General features: G+C 33.9%; 1 protein-coding gene across 1 annotated transcript in view; it reads right to left on the bottom strand.

Moving 5' to 3' along the window:
* LOC124361345 overlaps nucleotides 1-19587 on the bottom strand; it is a 69078-nt gene extending 49491 nt beyond the window's left edge. Inside the window, 9 exon segments of the mRNA XM_046815394.1 lie at nucleotides 6278-6509; nucleotides 7458-7656; nucleotides 9886-10043; nucleotides 11053-11145; nucleotides 13664-13808; nucleotides 15692-15785; nucleotides 17080-17266; nucleotides 18121-18281; nucleotides 19486-19587. Coding sequence (XP_046671350.1) covers nucleotides 6278-6509; nucleotides 7458-7656; nucleotides 9886-10043; nucleotides 11053-11145; nucleotides 13664-13808; nucleotides 15692-15785; nucleotides 17080-17266; nucleotides 18121-18259 — 1247 coding nt within the window. The 5' untranslated portion in view covers nucleotides 18260-18281; nucleotides 19486-19587.
* Between the last annotated feature and the right edge of the window lie 550 nt (nucleotides 19588-20137).

Here is a 20137-nt window from a genome sequence, read left to right as displayed (position 1 = left end):
GTACAGCTAGGCCAACTGTTCGAAGAACTCAGGCTAGACCTACAAATACATATAACTGGACTGACAATGATGTGACTCCAAACATTCCTGTGTTTGTTGGGCAAGGTAAAACTGCAGACAGGTACAGTTCTGGAAGAAGGATGTTCAGTAAGTGACACATTTTCTCATTTCATTGACAATGATATAATAACCCTATTGAAACATCAAACAAATCTATACGCCTCTCAAAAAATAAGACAATTGAGGGCAAAACAGGCACTTTCACCTTCTTGTAGGATGTCTGAGTGGAAGAGTGTTAGTCTACTAGAAGTAAAGAAGTTTCTAGCAATAATTATACATATGAGCTTCAGCAGCAGACCACAGATCCAAGATCACTGGAGCACTGATCCTGTTGTCTCGTGCAATTATTGCCCTAATATTATGGGAAGGAACAGATTTCTTTTGATTCTCTCTAACCTTCATTTGAGTGACAGCTCAGTCCAGCCTAAAAAAGGAGAACCCGGTTATGACCCCTTATACAAAGTTAGGCCACTGATTGATCACGTTGCTGAACGTTTCAAGGAAACTTACCGCCCAGGGGGAAAATGTAACAATTGATGAGGGGATGTGCCAAGTTCAGAGGAAGACTTGTTTTCAAAACAGTACATGCCCCCAAAAGCCTAGCAAGTATGGAATAAAATTATATTATGGTGGTCTGAGAGTACCTCTGGCTATATTTGGAATTTTCAGGTTTATTGTGGGCAAAGCAATGTTGTTACACAGATTGTAATAAACTGTACTGGGTAATCTTGCTGGCGAAGGGCGTACACTCTATACAGATAGGTATTACACAAGTCCAACTTTAGCTACAGCATTAGAACAGCTAAATACAGGTATTGTAGGGAACTGTAATGCCAAACAGAATTTGGGCTGCCACAAGAACTGAAAAAAACCCCGATTAGAGAAAGGTGCTCAGTTGTGTCGTAGGGATGGAAACATCTTAGCCATATGTTGGAGGGACAAAAAAGATGTCCATATGCTCAGCACCAGACACAGAGCTGAAAATGGTAACCTACACAAACAAAACAGGCAAAGAAATGACCAAGCCAGCCTGTGTTGTAGGCTACAACAAGAACAAGTATGGTGTCGACTTGTCTGACCAGCGCATGTCATACGGAGCTTTTGATCATAAATCAATAAAATGGTGGAGAAAGCTTTTCTTTCATGTAATACTCATGTGCCTAGTTAATTGTAACATTATTTACAATAAAGTAAATAGAAAAAAAAATTACCATGACACAATTCATGAAAAAATTATGTGGGGAGATGGTTGTTCAAGAAGATGTTCCACCAAAATACTAACGGTAGGCATTCTAAGCAGACTACAAACTGGGAAGCATTTCTTAGAAAAGATTCCAGTGCCTGAAGGAAAGAAAAAGAGCTCAAAAAAGGTGCAAGGTATGCTCTTTGATAACTAAAAAACAATCAGGCAAGGCTGCAAGAAGAGACACTTCATATCAGTGTAGCGAGTGCAAAATTGCCATGTGGCAAAGAACCATGTTTCAAGACTTTCCACACTAAAAAAATATTTCAGCATAAGTAAATTTTAATTGTAAACATGTGTAGCTATAGTGTTAGTAATGACAATTCTAAATACAGAAAAAAATAATAAAAAAATATATTATGCTACAGACTAGTACATGGTGATGTTTTTTTGGTCAACTTTTTATTTTTTTACAAAAAAACGTTATGTTTTTAAGTTTTCAACCAAGACTTTCTGTTTGAAAATATTTATGCATGAGCATCTGTGTAGAAAGAGGAAGAACTTAGCTTTAAAAAAATGTAAGTCCTATGGTTTTTCTTATAATTAGTTAAAAAATTATATATATTTAAAAATCGTTAAAAATGGGCGGCAGTGTAAGAAAGTTGTCAAAATTAGGAGGCGGCAGTGAAAGTGTTTGCCATAAAAGTCAGTAACACATGTCAAATGATCGAAAATATCACCTCTTCATTAGTTAGTTTTAGAAACGTATGTATAATCACACTAAAGATACAACAAATTATACAGAAATACCAAAACTATGTACCTGATGAGTAATCTGCCAAAGAAACACTATCCGGTATATCACTTTCGTCAGCACAACTATCTCTTTCCGCCTGCAAAATATCTCTGATGTCTTTGAAAAGACACGGGTTTACGTTAAAATTAAATCAACTGAACTACAATTATTACAGCACAACACTACCCAGCTGTAGCGCTACGAAGCAATAACAAAATGCAGTTCGCTGACTATATGGCGAGGCACTTAGTTTTTTATCTTTCGGCCAAAACTACAGCAATAACACAACACTACATATTCAGTTATTAAGCTAAATATACGGAATAAGCTACAGACTACACTTTTGTTTGTTTCACAGAAATACCAAATAGCGTGGTCCAAAAAATTTGTTTTTATTTATGACCTTATTATTAAATGGAGAAGTAAACGAGTCGTAAAAACATATATCAGTTCCAGGATTATGACATCCAGCTGTCCACATCAAGAGGAGTCCGTGTTAACAGTCACCTGGCAAAAATACGACAAGAAGTTATAGAACAAAGCAGCACCGGTCTGTAGTACATAAAAAGACAAATTATTTTTATGTAATAAGGAGATTGCAAAATTGTGTGAGTAAATCACTTCCAACCCTGCTGCAGCCAGATTCCACAAAGCCTTAATTGGAGAAACAGTGCAGGGATCCAATGGTGCTTCCGAAGGTGTAATCAGGGAGAACGAGGAGTAAATTTTGAGCCTTGCTCTTCCTTAATACTCATTTTTCGGGAAGTGAAATTATGTCAATGAAGGAGTAAGGAGACTCTCAAAAAAAGATTAGGATATAGCAAAAGCTATCATATTACAAAAACTGGAGCCTTTTCTCCCTTTGAAATAAGCAGGGGTTGACATCTTTTCTACCCTGCGAAAATTGGGGCAAAACATGGTGCTACGCCATCTGATTAATTTGATGAGACAGTCTTACTCTTGGTTACATACAGAGCTGTAGAGGAGGTCTTAAGTAACCTTTATTCCCAAAACTGGGGTGAAAGACAACACTCATCCAACGTCATTTTAACCAATATGCTTATTAATTTGTATTTTGTTGATGGAGAAGGTGGTACACATTACATTAGAGAAGTCTACCACCACCAGCTAGCTATGTATGAAAGGAGTAAAAACAAACAACATATTTATAATGTATGTTTGTTTATTTGAGTACCAGAGGTTACATTGAGGAATTTACATTGTCTGACATGAGCTATACATGATGTCAGGAGATCAAAATACACATGTCAAATAAAGACAGACTAATGAAAGAATATTGACGTGGTACAGAAACACAATTTAACCCTTTGAGTGCCACGGGTATTTTCCGAAGGCATATGCATAAAGTGCCACGCTGTTTTTCGCATATTTGTAAGCTTTTGGTAAAAGGCTGTTGTAAAATAACTACCAAACAGATTTCCATCATTTTGTTGTTGTTTTTTTTTCTTATTAAATGCAGAATATGATACATATCGTTACAAATAAAATTTGATTTATAAAAATATTAAAATTTTAGTATTTATAAAAAACGTTTTTTACTTTTGTATAAAAAGTTAAGTTTTGACCTAATTTGTGTGTATACGGTATTTTAAAGATTTTTTTATCTTTATACCATGATAAAGGCCATATGATTCTAAATAAAACCCATGTGTAATATCTTATTCTAGAATTTTAAAAACATGGCATTATATGTATTAACCAAATGCTGCCCGGTACCGACATTTTATAAACTTACTTCATTTGTCACAGTTTAGAAATTACTTAGTAATAATGTAGTTTTCCCAATAAATCTAATAAAACATTAATACTACACAAATAAATATGATTAGTACATTTAGAAACAAATACTTGCTAACATATTTACATAAAAGTTTACATTTACTAAATAATAACCCTAATAATATTTACACTGAAAATTCACGTTTTTCGCTTGAACACAACTCAAATCATACATTACTTTTGTAAAGAAATACATTAAAATACTGTATAAGTTACTATTTTATTTTGTATTTACTCAAATGCTTGGTTATCGGCACATAAACAACAAGAAAGGCCGTTACGCAACATGGTACTCGTCCGCTACGTCGCATGACTGGAAGACAGAATCATCGTACAGGTACTTATCACAGCACACTATTTTTGGACGAGTTTTCCCTATCAGAGATCAAAATAAACTTCATTATATGTTCCTTCTTCTATAATGAATCGAAAAATACTCGATGAGTCATACTTCCTATCTCCAAATAAACACACGAATGACCTGACATTTTCGAATAATGAAAACGTTGTTCTTATAGTTTTTAATTTAATTGATTGTCGTAATAACTTGTAAATTCCAAAATAGGTTAAATAAAGTCAGTTGTTTTTAATACTGTAATTTATTTTGTCCCCGATAAGGAAAACTCGTCCAAAAATAGTGGCTTCTTGATAAGTACCCAAACAACGTAAGTTTCGCAGATAAAATAGTAGAGAAAGAACATAAAACTCGTATTTATTGATAGTTTGGAACCTATTGAATACAGCCGTCTGATTATTTGGCCAAAATAATCTTGTACTATATAAAATATTGTACTATATGTAATATTGACGAAATACGAAACGTCAAAACTGGCGACGCTGTGGCACTCAAAGGGTTAAACACCGCCTAAAATAAATTTAATTTTGTTAGGCTTTTAAAAAAAATTGTTAAAGATTGTTAAAGTAACAAGCTAGTCACTATGAAAAAGAATGTTTAAATCTTATTAGACAGCTATGTATGGACCCAACAGTGTTCTTGTCCGGATGTGATATTCCATCTGAAGAAGACAAATTCAAGAAATTTAAGTCTGGAGATTGAACACTTTGTAAGGAGAAGTACCATCTATATATAAAGGACTATAAATGGACATGATGTTCCAAAACGTCCAAGACCGTATTTTATGTTAGTGCAATGATGACATTGTTCCAAACTGACGAGATAAACAAAACCGAATCTAGAAGCGAAGAGAGTTGTAGCTAAACCTGATGGCTTTAGGGAAGCCATCACTGAAAGAGAAGAGGTTTGCTCTCAACAAACCTCAACACCAAAAGAAGATAAAACCGGAACTACAACTAAAGTATCTAGAAGTTTCTAGAAACGAGGTTAGCTTCTAGGACCGCCAGACAACACGACCAACTGTAGCAACTACTAGGAAGGATTGGTTGATCTACCGGTTAACAAAATAAAAGTGGCAGAAGCTACAATTAGAACAAAATTTTAGCTTATGAGATCTTTGCAAAAAAAATTAGAAATAAAATTATACAGACAGATATCATAAGACCCGACAGAACGTAAAAAAAATATTTACGGAACTGATTGAAAACGTTTTCCCAGATTAATCACTTTCCTGGTCAATAACTTTGTTGCCATTTGACATTTTGACCCAATATCAATAAGAGTTTTTCCTTGGTTCAAGAGGGACCTATGTACAAGTTTCAAGTTTCTTTCTATCAAAGAGTTATCACATGGGCGGACAGACAGTAGTAAAACATACGTCTTATTTGGTTAAGAATCTACATCTGAACTAGTTTTGATATTTTTTTCTTTTGAATATAAAGCCGGTATAAAACAGTATAGAACTGTAAATTATGTGGCTTTGAGTGGCTGAAAGAAAATAAATTTTAACTGCAGAGTTAATTCCAGCCATTTTCTACAAAGGAACACTATTGGGGAATACCAACTACAAATTTGTGTCCTGGACCCCACAAAACATCAATTTATACTAAATATTACCATGAATTTTTATATGTGTTCCATAATTAATTATTAGTTCACTTTCATAACCGATCTTTACTAAGAATTTGAATGTTTCAGATTTGTTTAACACTCTGTTGATAGAGGTATTTTTCAAAAGAATTGTACTGCTGAATTTTGTACTGTCAACCATGATAATAAACCTGTGATAACTGGAAACCAAATCAGCAAATTATTTTGCAACACATTATACTCAAAATACAATATACAATTTTCAAAACAATATGAGATACGTAATTATTTTACATGTGTAAAAACGTTTTCATTATAAAAATTATTTACCTGTGTAATTAAAAATATCTGATACTAAAGAACTTTGTATCAGAGGATGGAGGGTTATAATTAGAACATCCACTATAATATTGGTAAACTATTGTTAATAACATTTACAAGTTATTCTAACAAGCCTGAAACTTCAACATCTTGTACTGCATGTGTTACTTACTTCTCTTCCAACGAGTCACTGTCAGAGGACAGCTCAAAAGGTAAAGTATACTCTACTCCCTCCTCTTCCTTCTCTACTAAGGCACTCCCATCACATCTAGTCTCCTCGGGCAACATCTGTGAGCCCAAGATGCTGTCATCGTCCACATTCTGTGACACCACCCTATCCATGTTCTCATTTTGTGCCGCCAGAGTGTCCAGTGCCAACATCATGGAATGGTCCATAGAATTTGCTGAGGTAAAAACAAAACGGAATTAGCGAAATGAAAAAAGTTACTATAAATTAATAAAGTTGAATAAATCTAAGAATGGTGGTAATACAAATAACAATGAGATTCTGGAAATTCAGAACGGAATTAACATGGCAAGCAAACAGAAGCGTATCATGCGGCAAATAAAATTATAGTATCAAAATTACTGTTATTTAAATTTAAAATCTATAATACTATTGAGTTTGGCTCCAGTTCACCTTTCTCTTAAGTGCAGCATCTGAAATCTGATGCTGTTGCAGACTTGAATCCTGAAATTTGGAGTCATGTTCATTTGAAGGGATCCAAAAATAGTCGGCAACGAAGAAGCTCAACAAACTCTTTGCATCATTTCGACATCAGAGATACCTAGACTACAAAAAGTAGTGTAATCTAGTTGAAGAGATATTCTCACTGTCTCATCAGGTGCACAATTGGGTGCACTACGATATTAACTGGCACGATTCCAAAACACGGCGGAGCAACCGAGCAAAACTCGGATTTCAGGAGTCAAGTCAGCGACAGCATCAGATTTCAAATGTTGCACTTAAGCGTAAGGTGAACTGGAGCTAAACTCACATCTTGAAGGTCAGCGCCTCAACGACAACAATAGCGTCAAAATGATCGCATTGCAGTTGCTCTTAAATCAGGTGTCAATTTTTTATCACAACAGTCTACAAAAGGTAATTTTTAGATATGATAAGTATCTTAATATTGATGGCTATTGTGTAGAAAAGTAGATAAAAGTATGGGCTTTCGTATAAAAACAAAAATATTATAAAAAGTTTACTTGATTTTGTTTTAAACATGAAAACCGGTAGGCCTACTTACTTAAAAACCACGCCTTGTAAATGTATCTAACAATTGATGACAGTCAGGTTTGAACAACACTCAAGCCAAATTTGTACCCACATTTAGTAAACTATAACTTACAGAGAAATGATTGTTCCGTCAGACTCAGCACTAGTTCTTCATCTATCACAGCCACTTCCTCTCTAGTTGTGTTCTGGGGCACAAGAGATGTTAGAGAGTGAGTGTCTAAGACCGAAGCATCCAGTATCTCACTGCCGGTGCTTCTTTGGGTCACAGCTGGATACGGTATGGTTTCTCGGAGTTGAACTCTACATGTTCCCTGAAATTATAACAGTAAAATTTATTGTCTTTAAGCCTTGTGAGCAATGGACATTGTCAATAATAAACATATGGCATTATAATGAGATAAGAAAAAAACAAACAGAGATTGTCCTACTGAGCCACCAACAACATCAACATGATCCATTATAAAGTCAGAACATATTATTTAACATTCAGATACGAAGCATACAAGAGCCACAATAAAAGTTATATTAAATAACAAATAACAAGGATGTTTAAAACATAACAATAAAAACAGCAGATGTTGAGTGATTAGGGAGTAAAAACTAACAAATAAATAGTTAACAATAATTATAAAACTATATAAAATAAATAACAAGATAAAATTTAGATTAAAAAAACATTATTAATTAGGCCTATTTAAAACTTACAGTCTACATTATTACAGTTCAGGTACTCATTGATTGAAAAGAAAGGATTTATTACCAGCCAGTTGAAAACAACACGTTTAAACTGTTTCAGCTCTACTGTATTTGCCTTGCAGTCAAGTTTATTAAACAAAGATTATAATGGACATATATTCAAAATTCTTTTGGGTTTTACTTAACCTACAGTAATTTGTATCTATTAAATTCCTGTTCCTTGTATTGCAAGAGTGCACATGACTTCTGAGAACATAATCATTTAACTTTGTCTTTACATAAACTAAACATGTGTATATATACAGATTTATTACAGTAATAATCGATTCTTGAATAAATAAAGGTCTAAAGTTAGTATTTCTTTCTGAGTTTGTTAAAATTCTTATTGCTTTCTTTTGTATTATAAGAACTCGATCAATACCAATTCCATTTCCCCAAAAGAGTAAGCCATATAAAAGTATGCTATTGAAAAAAGCAAAATAGGAATTTTTTAAGTATTTTTTAGGTACAAAATTCTTTAGTTGTCTCAGCAAAAATACCACTCTAGATAATCTAGCACAAACTTGATTAATGTGATCTGACCAAGTAAGTTTACAGTCTAAAACAATTCACAACAGTTTTACATTTGGCAAATAATTGTACTGGTTAGGTTGTAAAGTAAATAAAATATGTTGTGTTTTACTTTCATTTAGAGCCAGTTGGTTAGACTGAAACCAAGTTTTAGCCTCAAGACATGCCTCATCTACAAAACTACACAAGTTATTAATGTTACTATCGGAGCTAAACAATGTAGAGTTATCAGCATAAAGGATAACATTGGCCTTAACATTACAGGGAAGATCATTAATGCTTATTAAAAACAACAAAGGCCCAAGAACCGATCCCTGTGGTACGCCAAACTCAACTGAGCGATAAGCAGAAAGACTACCACCAACACAAACTCTCTGCCCTCGCTCAGTCAGGTAAGATTTTAAAAGAGCCAATTCAGAATTTTGTATGCCATAATATGATAATTTAGAGAGCAGGATTTCTCTCGGGACACAGTCAAAAGCTCTGGTGAGGTCGAAAAGGGTTACCATAGTGGCAGATTTGGCCTCAAAGCCATCAACAATCGACCCCACCAAAGCTCCAACCGCATCCAGAGTACTTCTTCCTGCTTGAAAACCGAATTGGGAATTTTGAAAAAGATTGAAAGTTTCAAAGTACGTACTCAGTTGTTCATTCATGATGGATTCCAGAATTTTTGAAAAAATGGGTACCACATCAATTATGTTGTCGGTTTTTAGATACTTACCACATTAACAGGAGTTGGAAGGCTACGATATTAAATGAGCAACATGTGGTCTTTTTAATATAAAACAAATTTGTGTGGAAGAAAAGGACACATTTTTAAGAATAATGTTAGATTGATAGGAATATTCATTTCCAGCTGGTTTATGCCTTCCAGTTGGGTTATACCTGCACTGGGTACAGCAAAAACCCATGTGTCACATATTTAGGCAATCCCATGGATGTCCAGGAGCTAACCACAACACAAATGTTGAAATATTGGAATAAAAGGGTTGATAAATAGGTCTAGTTTACCGCAAATAATGACTGTTGGGAGTGGGTGGAGCTCCCTTAGTGTTATAGGTGGTTAAAACCTTAAACATGAAGGATTACTTCCCCTACCCACCCACTTTGACTAAAGAGAGCTGAAACAGAATTGACCTCCTCTCCTTCCGAGATTATAAGACTGAACGAAAATATGAAGAAATAATGTATTCTATGAAATATAAAAATAAAAATCAAACGCTGTAATACATTCAACTATATTGAGTTATAATGGTTACACAAATACTAACCTGAAACCTGAGATTGTCCTTGAGTTTCTCCATGAGCAAGACCTCGCTCATAGTCCTCTGTGGAGTCGGTCTCTGAGACGAATCCAAGGCATCTTTCTGGAGACGCTCTTTTTCCTCTTCCCAAATTGCAGCTAATCCTGGATTTACAGCTAACTCTCCTAGAAATAACAATTACTTTTTTAGTTACTTTTTTATTCTTTATTCTGTATTACTTATACTCATTTTTTTTTTCTTCCAGCATAAAGTTCTTGTGGTTTATGTAAACATTTGGTATGTTGACCTTTTCTTGTACTTTGTTTTATTAAAATGAAATAATATAGAAACAAAAGGCTTATTAATGAAAACATCTCGATGTGTTAAAATATTATGAGACAGTATACCGAGGAGAATAAAAGGAGCATTAACACATTCAATCCCGTTGACGCTATGGTGGCGTAGTGCACATGGTACACCTTTAGTACTGATGACGTCATTGTAACGTCGAGTTTAAACTGTGGAAATTTGTACTGTTTAATTATACTTCGTAATTATTGCTATATTAGATGTTTTTAGATATCTAAGAATACAAAATCGACTTAGGTTTCCGGAAACCACTCTTCAAAGTATTGATTATTTTTTTATGTTTATAACTTGAGTGTCAGCTGATTTGTACTCAGCTATTCTGATCAGCTGACTCAATTCAACCTGTCTTTACATATATCTATTACTATTAGCTGACTTGGACTCCAGCTATTTTCTCACATGTTTTACTATTATTACTTGGAGATGAGTGAGTTTGAGGTTACTATGTCAATACCATTAGTATCAATAACACCTCAGTGGTGTCATAGTACTTTGTTATGTAAAAATAATATTTCATCTACAAAAGTGATGTTATTTAGCAATGTTATTACCATATGCGACTTTGTTACTATATACTAATACATATGTATTATCTCAAGAGTTTAATCACAAATATTTGGTCAGTGTGACACAAATCTGTTAGTATCGATGACACAACAGTCACTGCAGAGTACATTTATATAAAAAAAGTGTATTTCCATAATTATAATGCTAAGTGAATACAATAGGCTAAAACGTGCATTTTGGATTCCAGGTGCTATGCCCCGAAATAGGACTGGGCTTGAAAACTTGTTAATACCTAGGAATTTCAAATTTGTTACTAACCTTCAACTGTTAACCTGTTCAGAATATCAACAGCCATGGCATCCGCTTCAAACTCACAAAAACTTTCTTTGGTTAATGACCCAGGAGTTAGGTCTGAAAAATAGAATAAAAATGTTAGCATTTTGATAACTAACCAAAAATAAATATTGTTGCAGTTATGTCTACTTTTTTATAACATATCTTACTGTTCATCCCAAGGTAATATCATTAGCCCAATAAAAAAAGATTTGTTTATGATTAGATCGAAGTTGTACATTATTCTGTTTTACTCCCTCAACGGTTTGAAAATAGGTTCCTTTCAGTTAACTTTTGATCTTAGGGAACAGCCAAAAGTCACATGGTGCTAAATCAGGATAATAGGCTGGATGTTGCAACATTGGGATCTTCTTAACAGCTAAAAACTGTTGAACAGATAAGAGCTGGTGCATTGCTTTAGTGCAGAACCCATGAGTTGTTTTTCCACAGTTCCGGACTTTTTTTTCTAAATCGCTCAGCAATAGCTTGGATGAGTAAACAACAATATTTTTCACGATTTGGTTAACTCTTTGGATGTTTTCGTAGGTAGTTGAAGTGCAAGAGCAACTGAGGTGCTTATCATAGGTTATGGGAGTTTGGGGGGGCGGATAAAATAGGCAAAAAATTAACTGTTTATATTTTACTGCATTTAAAATACTAACAAATTTCCTTGAAAACAGTTAGTTTATTTTAGTCAGTTACTAAAATAAACAGTTCTATTTTAAATATTAGTAATTATTTACAGTTTGTAAACCTCCCGAGTTTTGTTCACAAAATAACTCTTTATTTTGTGAAAAAGCGCAAAGCACATCAACACAGTCTGACATTCCGACATCGCACTCTTCACATGTACCGCGATCCTAGGTGTTTTGTTTTTACAAACATGATATACATTGTCAATTTTTTTTCTATCTTGTACCAACAAGGGATGGAAAATTATGCTGTGTTATACACATTGGGTTATCTCCCATATAGTGACACCCACCTTTCTGTTTTGTCCATGGTTCCAAATTATCAGCCATTAGATGCCTAACAACCTGTAGGTTTTGCCCATTTGACAATGTTTACAATATAGAATGTGAATTTAATACAAACATGTCCAAAAAAATGGAAAAATTTTCTTGTACCTTCGAGTTTTTTGGCTTACACGTTCTACAATGATGACCAACCACTCCCGTGTTTTGGTTGTAATCTTGCACACATTTGGGTTTAACATTGGCCACGTTTGTTTTTCAGTCTAGTTTACCAGTACATACCATTTCATTTTGTGCTCTGATATCAGCACAACTTCTAGTTTGTCAACACATCTAATTGCTACACTTGTGCCATTATTTAGCTTTTTCTTATGGATTTTACAGTCCCACAAGCATTAATTTTGTGCTCAGGATCTTCGTCAGAATCTAAAACCATATCAGAGCCTGAATTTAACTTTAAAGCAGCTACGAACTCACTATCTTTCACTCTATCTTTATTTTTTTTAAGGTACCAGACAACGTGCAATAACAACAGTCAACAGCCCAAAACACCTAGTCTTGGAAATCTCAATGAAATTAAATTTTTATCCTTTTCTTCATATAATAACTACAGGAATCTTAATCTATAGCCTATATAACTTTAAGCAAATTAAAATTAATTGTTATGTTAATAGTGCACAACTGAGAAATGATATAATTTATGTTTAGCCCTCTGAGAATAAAACAGTCATTTATGGTGAATTGAAAATTATTCACTTTAGTATTATATTATAAATAGTAACAAAAAATGCCACACACCTTTCTCCCTATACACACAAGACTTGTAAGGAAGTCAGATTAAAATAATGCGATCTGGGTAGATTTTAATTGTATTATTAAACCAATCTAGGATCACTAAGTGTTCTCAAATTCCAGAGTACAAATGTTTTTAACAGCAATCAGTAAGTTTAGTATTGCGAAAAAGTCCAGACCTTAAAGGCAAGACAACTCTGGCCAACTCCGACGGTTTGTACGTTCATGCAAGCAGGTTTCGGCTGCGGTACTTTAAACAAAACCTGCTCAATGAAATCGGTAATAAAAAATAACGTTTTAAATAGCGGTTTACAAACTTACACACCCAAGATAATATAGCCTTAAGAGCTCCATAACAAGACCAATGCCAAACTTTTTGAAACTTCTGGTCAATAATGAGAGTTAAGATGGTAATTTAATAACTTTGCTTTATTTTATTATAATATTCTGGCACCTTTTTTGTTTTTATCGACATTAAAATTTGAAGCTATTGTTTCTAAAAAATTTGCTTCATGTCTTAAATGCTAAAATAAACTGTAACATAACTTCTGTTATTGTATTTATACTGTTTAGTTTATGATTAATTTTCAAACTCAGCCGTCTAAACTTGTTGATCCGAGAGTAATTTATCAACTCTGAATTTTGTTTACACTTGCTAAAACTAATTTTTATTACTAATAGTGCCACTGACAAGCTTTATTGTTTCTACACTATTAAGTGCAGCTTACATTAAAATACCAGATAGTCATTCACAGTCAACAAGTCTTCTGTACACGATGTTGCACCAGAGAGAGTAGCAATTTAAACAGTTCCTAACAAATTTAACATACCTGATGTAGCTGCGTCTTTGCGAGGTATTACACTTTTCAGGTTGATAAAACTCATTCCGTACAGATTATAGTCTATGAAGAACTGTAAGATAAAAGGCACATGACCCTCATGGATCTGGAATTGTGTCCCACATATTGCTCCATTCTGCAAAATAAAACAAGAGTAAATTAGCCCAGGGAAACATTTTTTTTATCAATCATGACATTATTTAATTAATCACTGATTGAGCATTCAATGAAAATCGTATCCATGAAACTTGTATAGTTATATAATTTACTATAATCTCTACAAGTATAGAGACAATCCATTCCGAAACATTTAAACTAGTGAAAAAGTGGATAATTTTTATCTCCGCAACAGAGCTGTTTTCGGAATTTAAAATTAGTGCAATGACAGCGTAAAACACAACGTTTGGAGATTAACCTTTGGTGAGCCACTAACGTCTATGGACGTCATGGCTGAATATGTTATAACAGCCACAGACGTCAATGGACGCAAATGTACATTAATTGTTTAATTTTATTTAAATGGAGTTAAAATTTGTAAACGCGAATGTGACAATACAAGTTGATGTAAAAATAAGGCTTGCTGGGATACTGGTGCCGTATCGAGGTCAAAGGAACTAAAGCGTAGAGAAAATGGTTTGTGTGTCACTGTCAGAGCCGCAGACGTCACCTCACGCACACTCACTGCTTAGTCCCAGTCGGTCAGTCGGCGCTGCGCCATCCCTTGTGCTGCCTGCTGTGCTACGACGTAGTCGTCTTGTTTATATTGTAGTGTAATTTATTTTGTGGAAACTTATGATATGACATCAACCTGTAAATATATCGGAGCCTTGTAAATATAACTGGAAAACTTGTGCGGAAAATACCTCTCTACACCCGGACACGTGCTTCAAAGAGTACCATACTAAAGTTGTTTATGGTTAAAGAAAAAACTTGTAATTTAATTTATATATAATCTGTGAGGGAAAAAACTGCAGTTTATACAAACTTTTCATAAAAAAAAAACAAAAAAGTTTCATTTTAGGCAAATTTGTTTCAATTTTTAAATTTTGTATCTAAGTTAAATAAGTATTAAATAATTATATAAATATTTTGTGTTTTGTCTTTTTTAATCCTTGTTCAATGACAAACTTAAAATACATATTAGCTTTAGAGATATCAATACTTTTATTTATAAACCTGGAGTGGCTTTTTAGGAAAATTGGGCAAACAATTTTTGGCCTGCAAAGGGTTAATCAGCTCCAGATACAAAGAGCTGTCAAATTATTTCTTGACTTCAAAAGTTCTTAGAAACGGAAAAATTGTTTTGAGATTATCCAAGTTCTGCACGAAGATTCTTGGATTATTTCCGGTATCCCGGTTGAGTGGCCATCTTGTTCCAAATAGATTTGAAAATTCTATAAAATAGAAAAAGAAGTTGGAAGGACTTTTTATTAAAAATGCCTTAATTACTGTCAATGAAGAGACCAATAAAATGTTTCTTATACTACTTACTCCTAGATAGGATCACTAGGCATAAAAACATGCAATGAACGAGGAAAACAGTACTGTCAATAGATATTTCAATTAGCAGTTCCAAATGTAGGATAAAGCAGTTGGTGGTGATTGGACTTTAGGGCCAGGGTCCTTGCCGAGGCGATTGGAGGAGAATGCCCGGGAGAGGATTAATTAACAAAAAAGTAATTAAATCAAGTTAATACATAAAAATTATGTTCGCTGACTTGTAATAAATTTCAGATGTGTTAGCAACTGCCAAATTATGGCTTAAAATTGTCAACTTAAGATGGCTTTTCATTGCAATGTAATGGATACTGTTAACTTTACAATAATCAACAATAAATGTATAGTAGATCTTGTTAATTTAATACCAAATAAATATTTAGCTCAATTTTCTAGGTATCAAAAATGTTTTATCTAGTAATTAAATCTTCAACTTGTAAATTATTATCTTCTAAGCTATTACAGTTTGCTTATTGTTTGTTATTTTATTCGCTATACATTTTATGACTGATGTTTGATTACCTGTAACAAGTCACACGCTCTCTTCACCACCAAAGGATTGTAGAAAAATATTTTCAAGAACTGATGATCTTGACTGTGAAATCCATAAAATGGTCTGAAACAAAAAAAAATCATATGTTGGTAAAAATATATTGTATTTGTTGCATAAAATAAATCATTATATTACAGTAGGCCTCAGGTTCAAGTGAGTAGTGTAATTTATCTTTTCCGCTCTATTCGAGCAACTGCTTTTTATACCAACCCAAATCTAAGATTTTACAAGGTGGTATCAAAAAGTTCCCGGACTGTATTCACCATTTTTTTGGACACGCCTGTACAAGCTGTCGTGCCAGTAGCCTCTGCCGCAATATCCACTAGTCATTGTGCCGAGTTTCGTTGTTGTGAGTGGTTAGGTTATGTCTACAAGTCCTTAGCTGTCGTATTATCATTTGGTAGCAATTTTTGTGAAGGCTGTTAAATTCAAGCAACGGTATTGCCTCAAGTTTTGCTTCAAACTTAAGAAATCACCAACAGAAACTTTTGCAATGCTTCAAGAAGCATTTGAAGAACATTCACTGAGCAGAACACAGGTTTTTGAGTGGTACACTTGTTTCAAGAGGCTGGCAGAACTTCAATTAAAGATGGTCATCATTCAAGACCCTCTCCAATGAGCAAACCAGATGTAATTGTTAAAAAATATAGCACCTCATTCATGAAGAACTTTGTCAGACAATAAATTACTTATGTGGTAGTGTTGGTCTTAGCTATGAAAGCTGTAAAGAAATTTTAAACAAAAATCTAGGCATGAATCGAGTTGCCGCAAAGTGTCCCTCAGCTTTTGACTGTCGATCAGAAACAGCGACTTGTTGATGTGTGCAGTGAACTCAAAAAGACATCTGAAAGTGACCCCACATTCATATCCAAATTCATAAACAGGTGATGAAAGTTGGTTTTATAGTCATGATCCAGAAACAAAACACTATGTTGCTAGAATTTAGCAGCCATCACAAAAATCACTACCAAATGATAACATACTTGTAGTCATAACCTAACCACTCAGAACAATGAAACTAGGCACAATAATTCAGCGGCTATTGTGGCAGAGGCAGGTGCGCCAGCTTGTACAGTCGCGTCCAAAAAAAAAGGTGAATACACCAACTTTCTGATACCACCTCATATTTAGTCTTCACACTTCTATAGACAAAGCTAATTGTACAGTGTTTAAAAATCATTAAATCTTTAGTACTCTACTAAATGAGACAATGATATACTTCTCTTAAGAGATATATTAAAATCAAATATATAAATGTAATTTAAACACAGTTCTACTTTAAAATACACCAGAATCCATGGTACATTCCCTTAAGTACAACAAAAGTATTTCTATAAGACACAAGTTTGATGCATACCTTCCAGAAACCTGTACAATTTTAAACACGTGTTGTTTTTTTGAATAAGAGGAACCTGTGGACACATTGATTGCCTTATCAAGACTGGATGCTAACTGGTACATGGCACGGCCGGCATCTCCTGTCCCACTGTAAGGTACAAGGATGTACGGAAACACACCATGGATGTGGAGACATGTTTTGCAACCTGAAAGGAAACACGGCTGATAGTACTCATCATTTCAAACAAAATATGTCATATAAACATAAGTCGAGAAATGTCTTGTTTAGCCACTATCAGCCATTTTGTATTTTTTTACAATTATCTCTAAAGCTAGTTCAGCGAAAGAAACCAAAGTTTGCAAACAGGTTTGAATAGATAAGAGGAAAATTGTACAAAAATAATTGTGTTGTTTTCATTAACAATAACAAAATGGTCTGTTGAAAATTTTGAAATTCAAATAACAAAATACCAGTATAGTTAAAAAACATTTACTAGACACCAACTATTTGAAAAATGTTATTACAATTCCAACGATACTTGTTTCAACAAAATTCGTCAATTGATGCATAAGCGAACATGAACACTTTAAAGATACTATTGCACAAGCCAGGAGCAGCAAACATTTTGTCTTTTGATAGGAATAAGGCTATACGGCACTGTAGCCAACATGTACAAATAATTATAAATATTCAATAAATAATAATATTCGAGCAAATAGTCCGATGGTGGCTGTTACGTTTTAATCACCCCTCTACACCACATACTCAACACTGTTGCTAGTTTTACGTGTATGAAAAATTACCGACCCGTCTCAATATCAGAGATTAGCTAAATGTCAGCAATGATACCGCAACACCACCTCAAATTTCATTGAACTATTTTGGTGTGAGTCTAATTTAGTAAATAAGTTTCAGATTGTTAAACACAGATAAATGAAATTCAAACTTGTAATGCTGGATGTAATGTTTTTATATCATTGCTTTCCTCCATTTTTAGTCAATCTGAATTTTGATATTGTTTGGTTCAAGATACTGTTAAGTACTCTACGTACTGCTTACCTGAGGGTGTTGAACCAAAGATTCGAACAACAGGCACTGATTTTATTTGATTTCCTCTGAACTGAGAGTACGTAAGGTCCAGCCCCGATTTCGGTGGGCTCATGTAATGATCCACATTTACAATGCGCAGGGAGAACATTTTAAACCATCTTCACAAAAACCTAAAAAAGAGATTGGATAAATTTACATTTCACTTAAAAGTATGTACATGTAATAGTTTTAACTGGCAGTCATTAGCTCTTTACGGGGAGTACCTATTATGTGTATTTATAAATAAAACCAGCTATTAAATGTGGTACAATAATAAACTAAAACAATTTTAGAATTCACAGGTCATTTAAACAACTTTTGTTCATTTTAGTTTTCTAAATGTCTCTATCATATCTATACAGAAGAACCCATAGCTCGTGTTCAGGAGGTAAAGGATCTTGGCATCATTTTGACACCCTCATTAAGCCCTGAATCCCATGTACTGAACACACTGCAGTAGTTAAATAATGGACGCCATAGTTATCCAAAAGGCAGTAAAGGCTATTGCACGGGACGATTTTTTGTGTTGTACTAAACTGTTCTGACCACAGAACACTCAGATAAGTTATAGGACACAGATAACAACAGAAGCACATCACACAAATATAACTACAAGATGACATTTATATTTCAATTGTTTAAAATCATAATTATTTGTGATTTGCACCCACTATATTTGTTCAGGATGAGTAGAATACATAATTTAATGATGTTGAAATATGATTGGCAACTTCGGGGTTCACTTATTTGATACCAAGACCACAGTAACCTAATGTGACGGCCTTAATGCAACTAGAAATAAAGAATTATCCCTTCTTTAATGTTTAGATAAGGGCAAGAGGTCAAACCTAGTTTAGATTGAAGATGAAATTGACTAGCAGCTACCTAGGCTCTAATAAATGTTAAGATCCAGACCATGTGCAATGGAAAACCCTCTGGAAATGTCCAATTAGTACATAGGATATTCTCCTACAGCTACTTTGTTTAAAGGTAAATATAAGAAATTAAATTAAATTCCAAACCGCCTGTCATTTACCTCAGAGAATTACTTTGCAACACACAATCAATCCATACTGTGACAATGATAAATCAATTTCACAAAGTAAATGACAAAATATAACACAAGAATGGTGTAATAATAGACATTTTGCATTTTTAACAAGAAGCACTTAGGCTACATAAACAAACTTACAATTTTATTATTTATGAGCTGCAAAGTTTTATCAAGGCCGTTCAATGTTTACAAGCCCATTTAAAATAGAAAACAGCATTTTATATAAAATAGCACTGTGTTATTAATAAATTTTTGGGTCTAATTAAAATGTTAATACTTACAAATATCACTTCACGAATATAACACGAAACTGCTAAAACTACAACAGCTTAATCACGTACCATCCACGACCACGACCATCTCAACGAACAAAGTATGGCGATGAAAAAGTCGAATATGATTGGCTGAAATCGAAAGACGGTGCCACTGGCGCCTTCTTTTTTTGCCAAAAAGTGACATATATTTTGTTTTTCCATCTATGGACAGGTATCAGTACCAGGCTTGATTCACTAACATGTTGAACAATAATGGTCTTTTCTTATTTCTTGAATATGGAGGAAGAGCTAGTAAAGTTGATACTATACCAAAATTAGTGGTAGATAATAAAAGTTTGCGTCTTTTGTTGAAGATCTAGAATCTTTAGAGGATCCACTAAACTTAATATACATTTTCTAAAATATCTTTACAACAATTTTTATACAGCTCAGTAGGACTAACAAGAAAGATCTTTAGGTGAGAAACATACAAACATTTATTGAAGTGAAAACTTCTTTAGGCGCGTTGAGCGTTTTGGTAGAGGGTAAAATCCTCGGTTCGCGTCACCGACATGCTAATGATACTAACCTGCATGAAAAAGTCAGTCTCGCTGTGATTTTTAACCGTAGACTTGGCCGCGGACTACTAACCTGCATGAAAAAGTCAGTCTCGCTGTGT

The sequence above is a fragment of the Homalodisca vitripennis genome, chromosome 4 (genome assembly GCF_021130785.1).
Source record: "Homalodisca vitripennis isolate AUS2020 chromosome 4, UT_GWSS_2.1, whole genome shotgun sequence".
Lineage (NCBI taxonomy): Eukaryota > Metazoa > Arthropoda > Insecta > Hemiptera > Cicadellidae > Homalodisca > Homalodisca vitripennis.
Note: the sequence above shows the minus strand (reverse complement) of the source record. Positions and strands in the feature narration are given on the sequence as shown.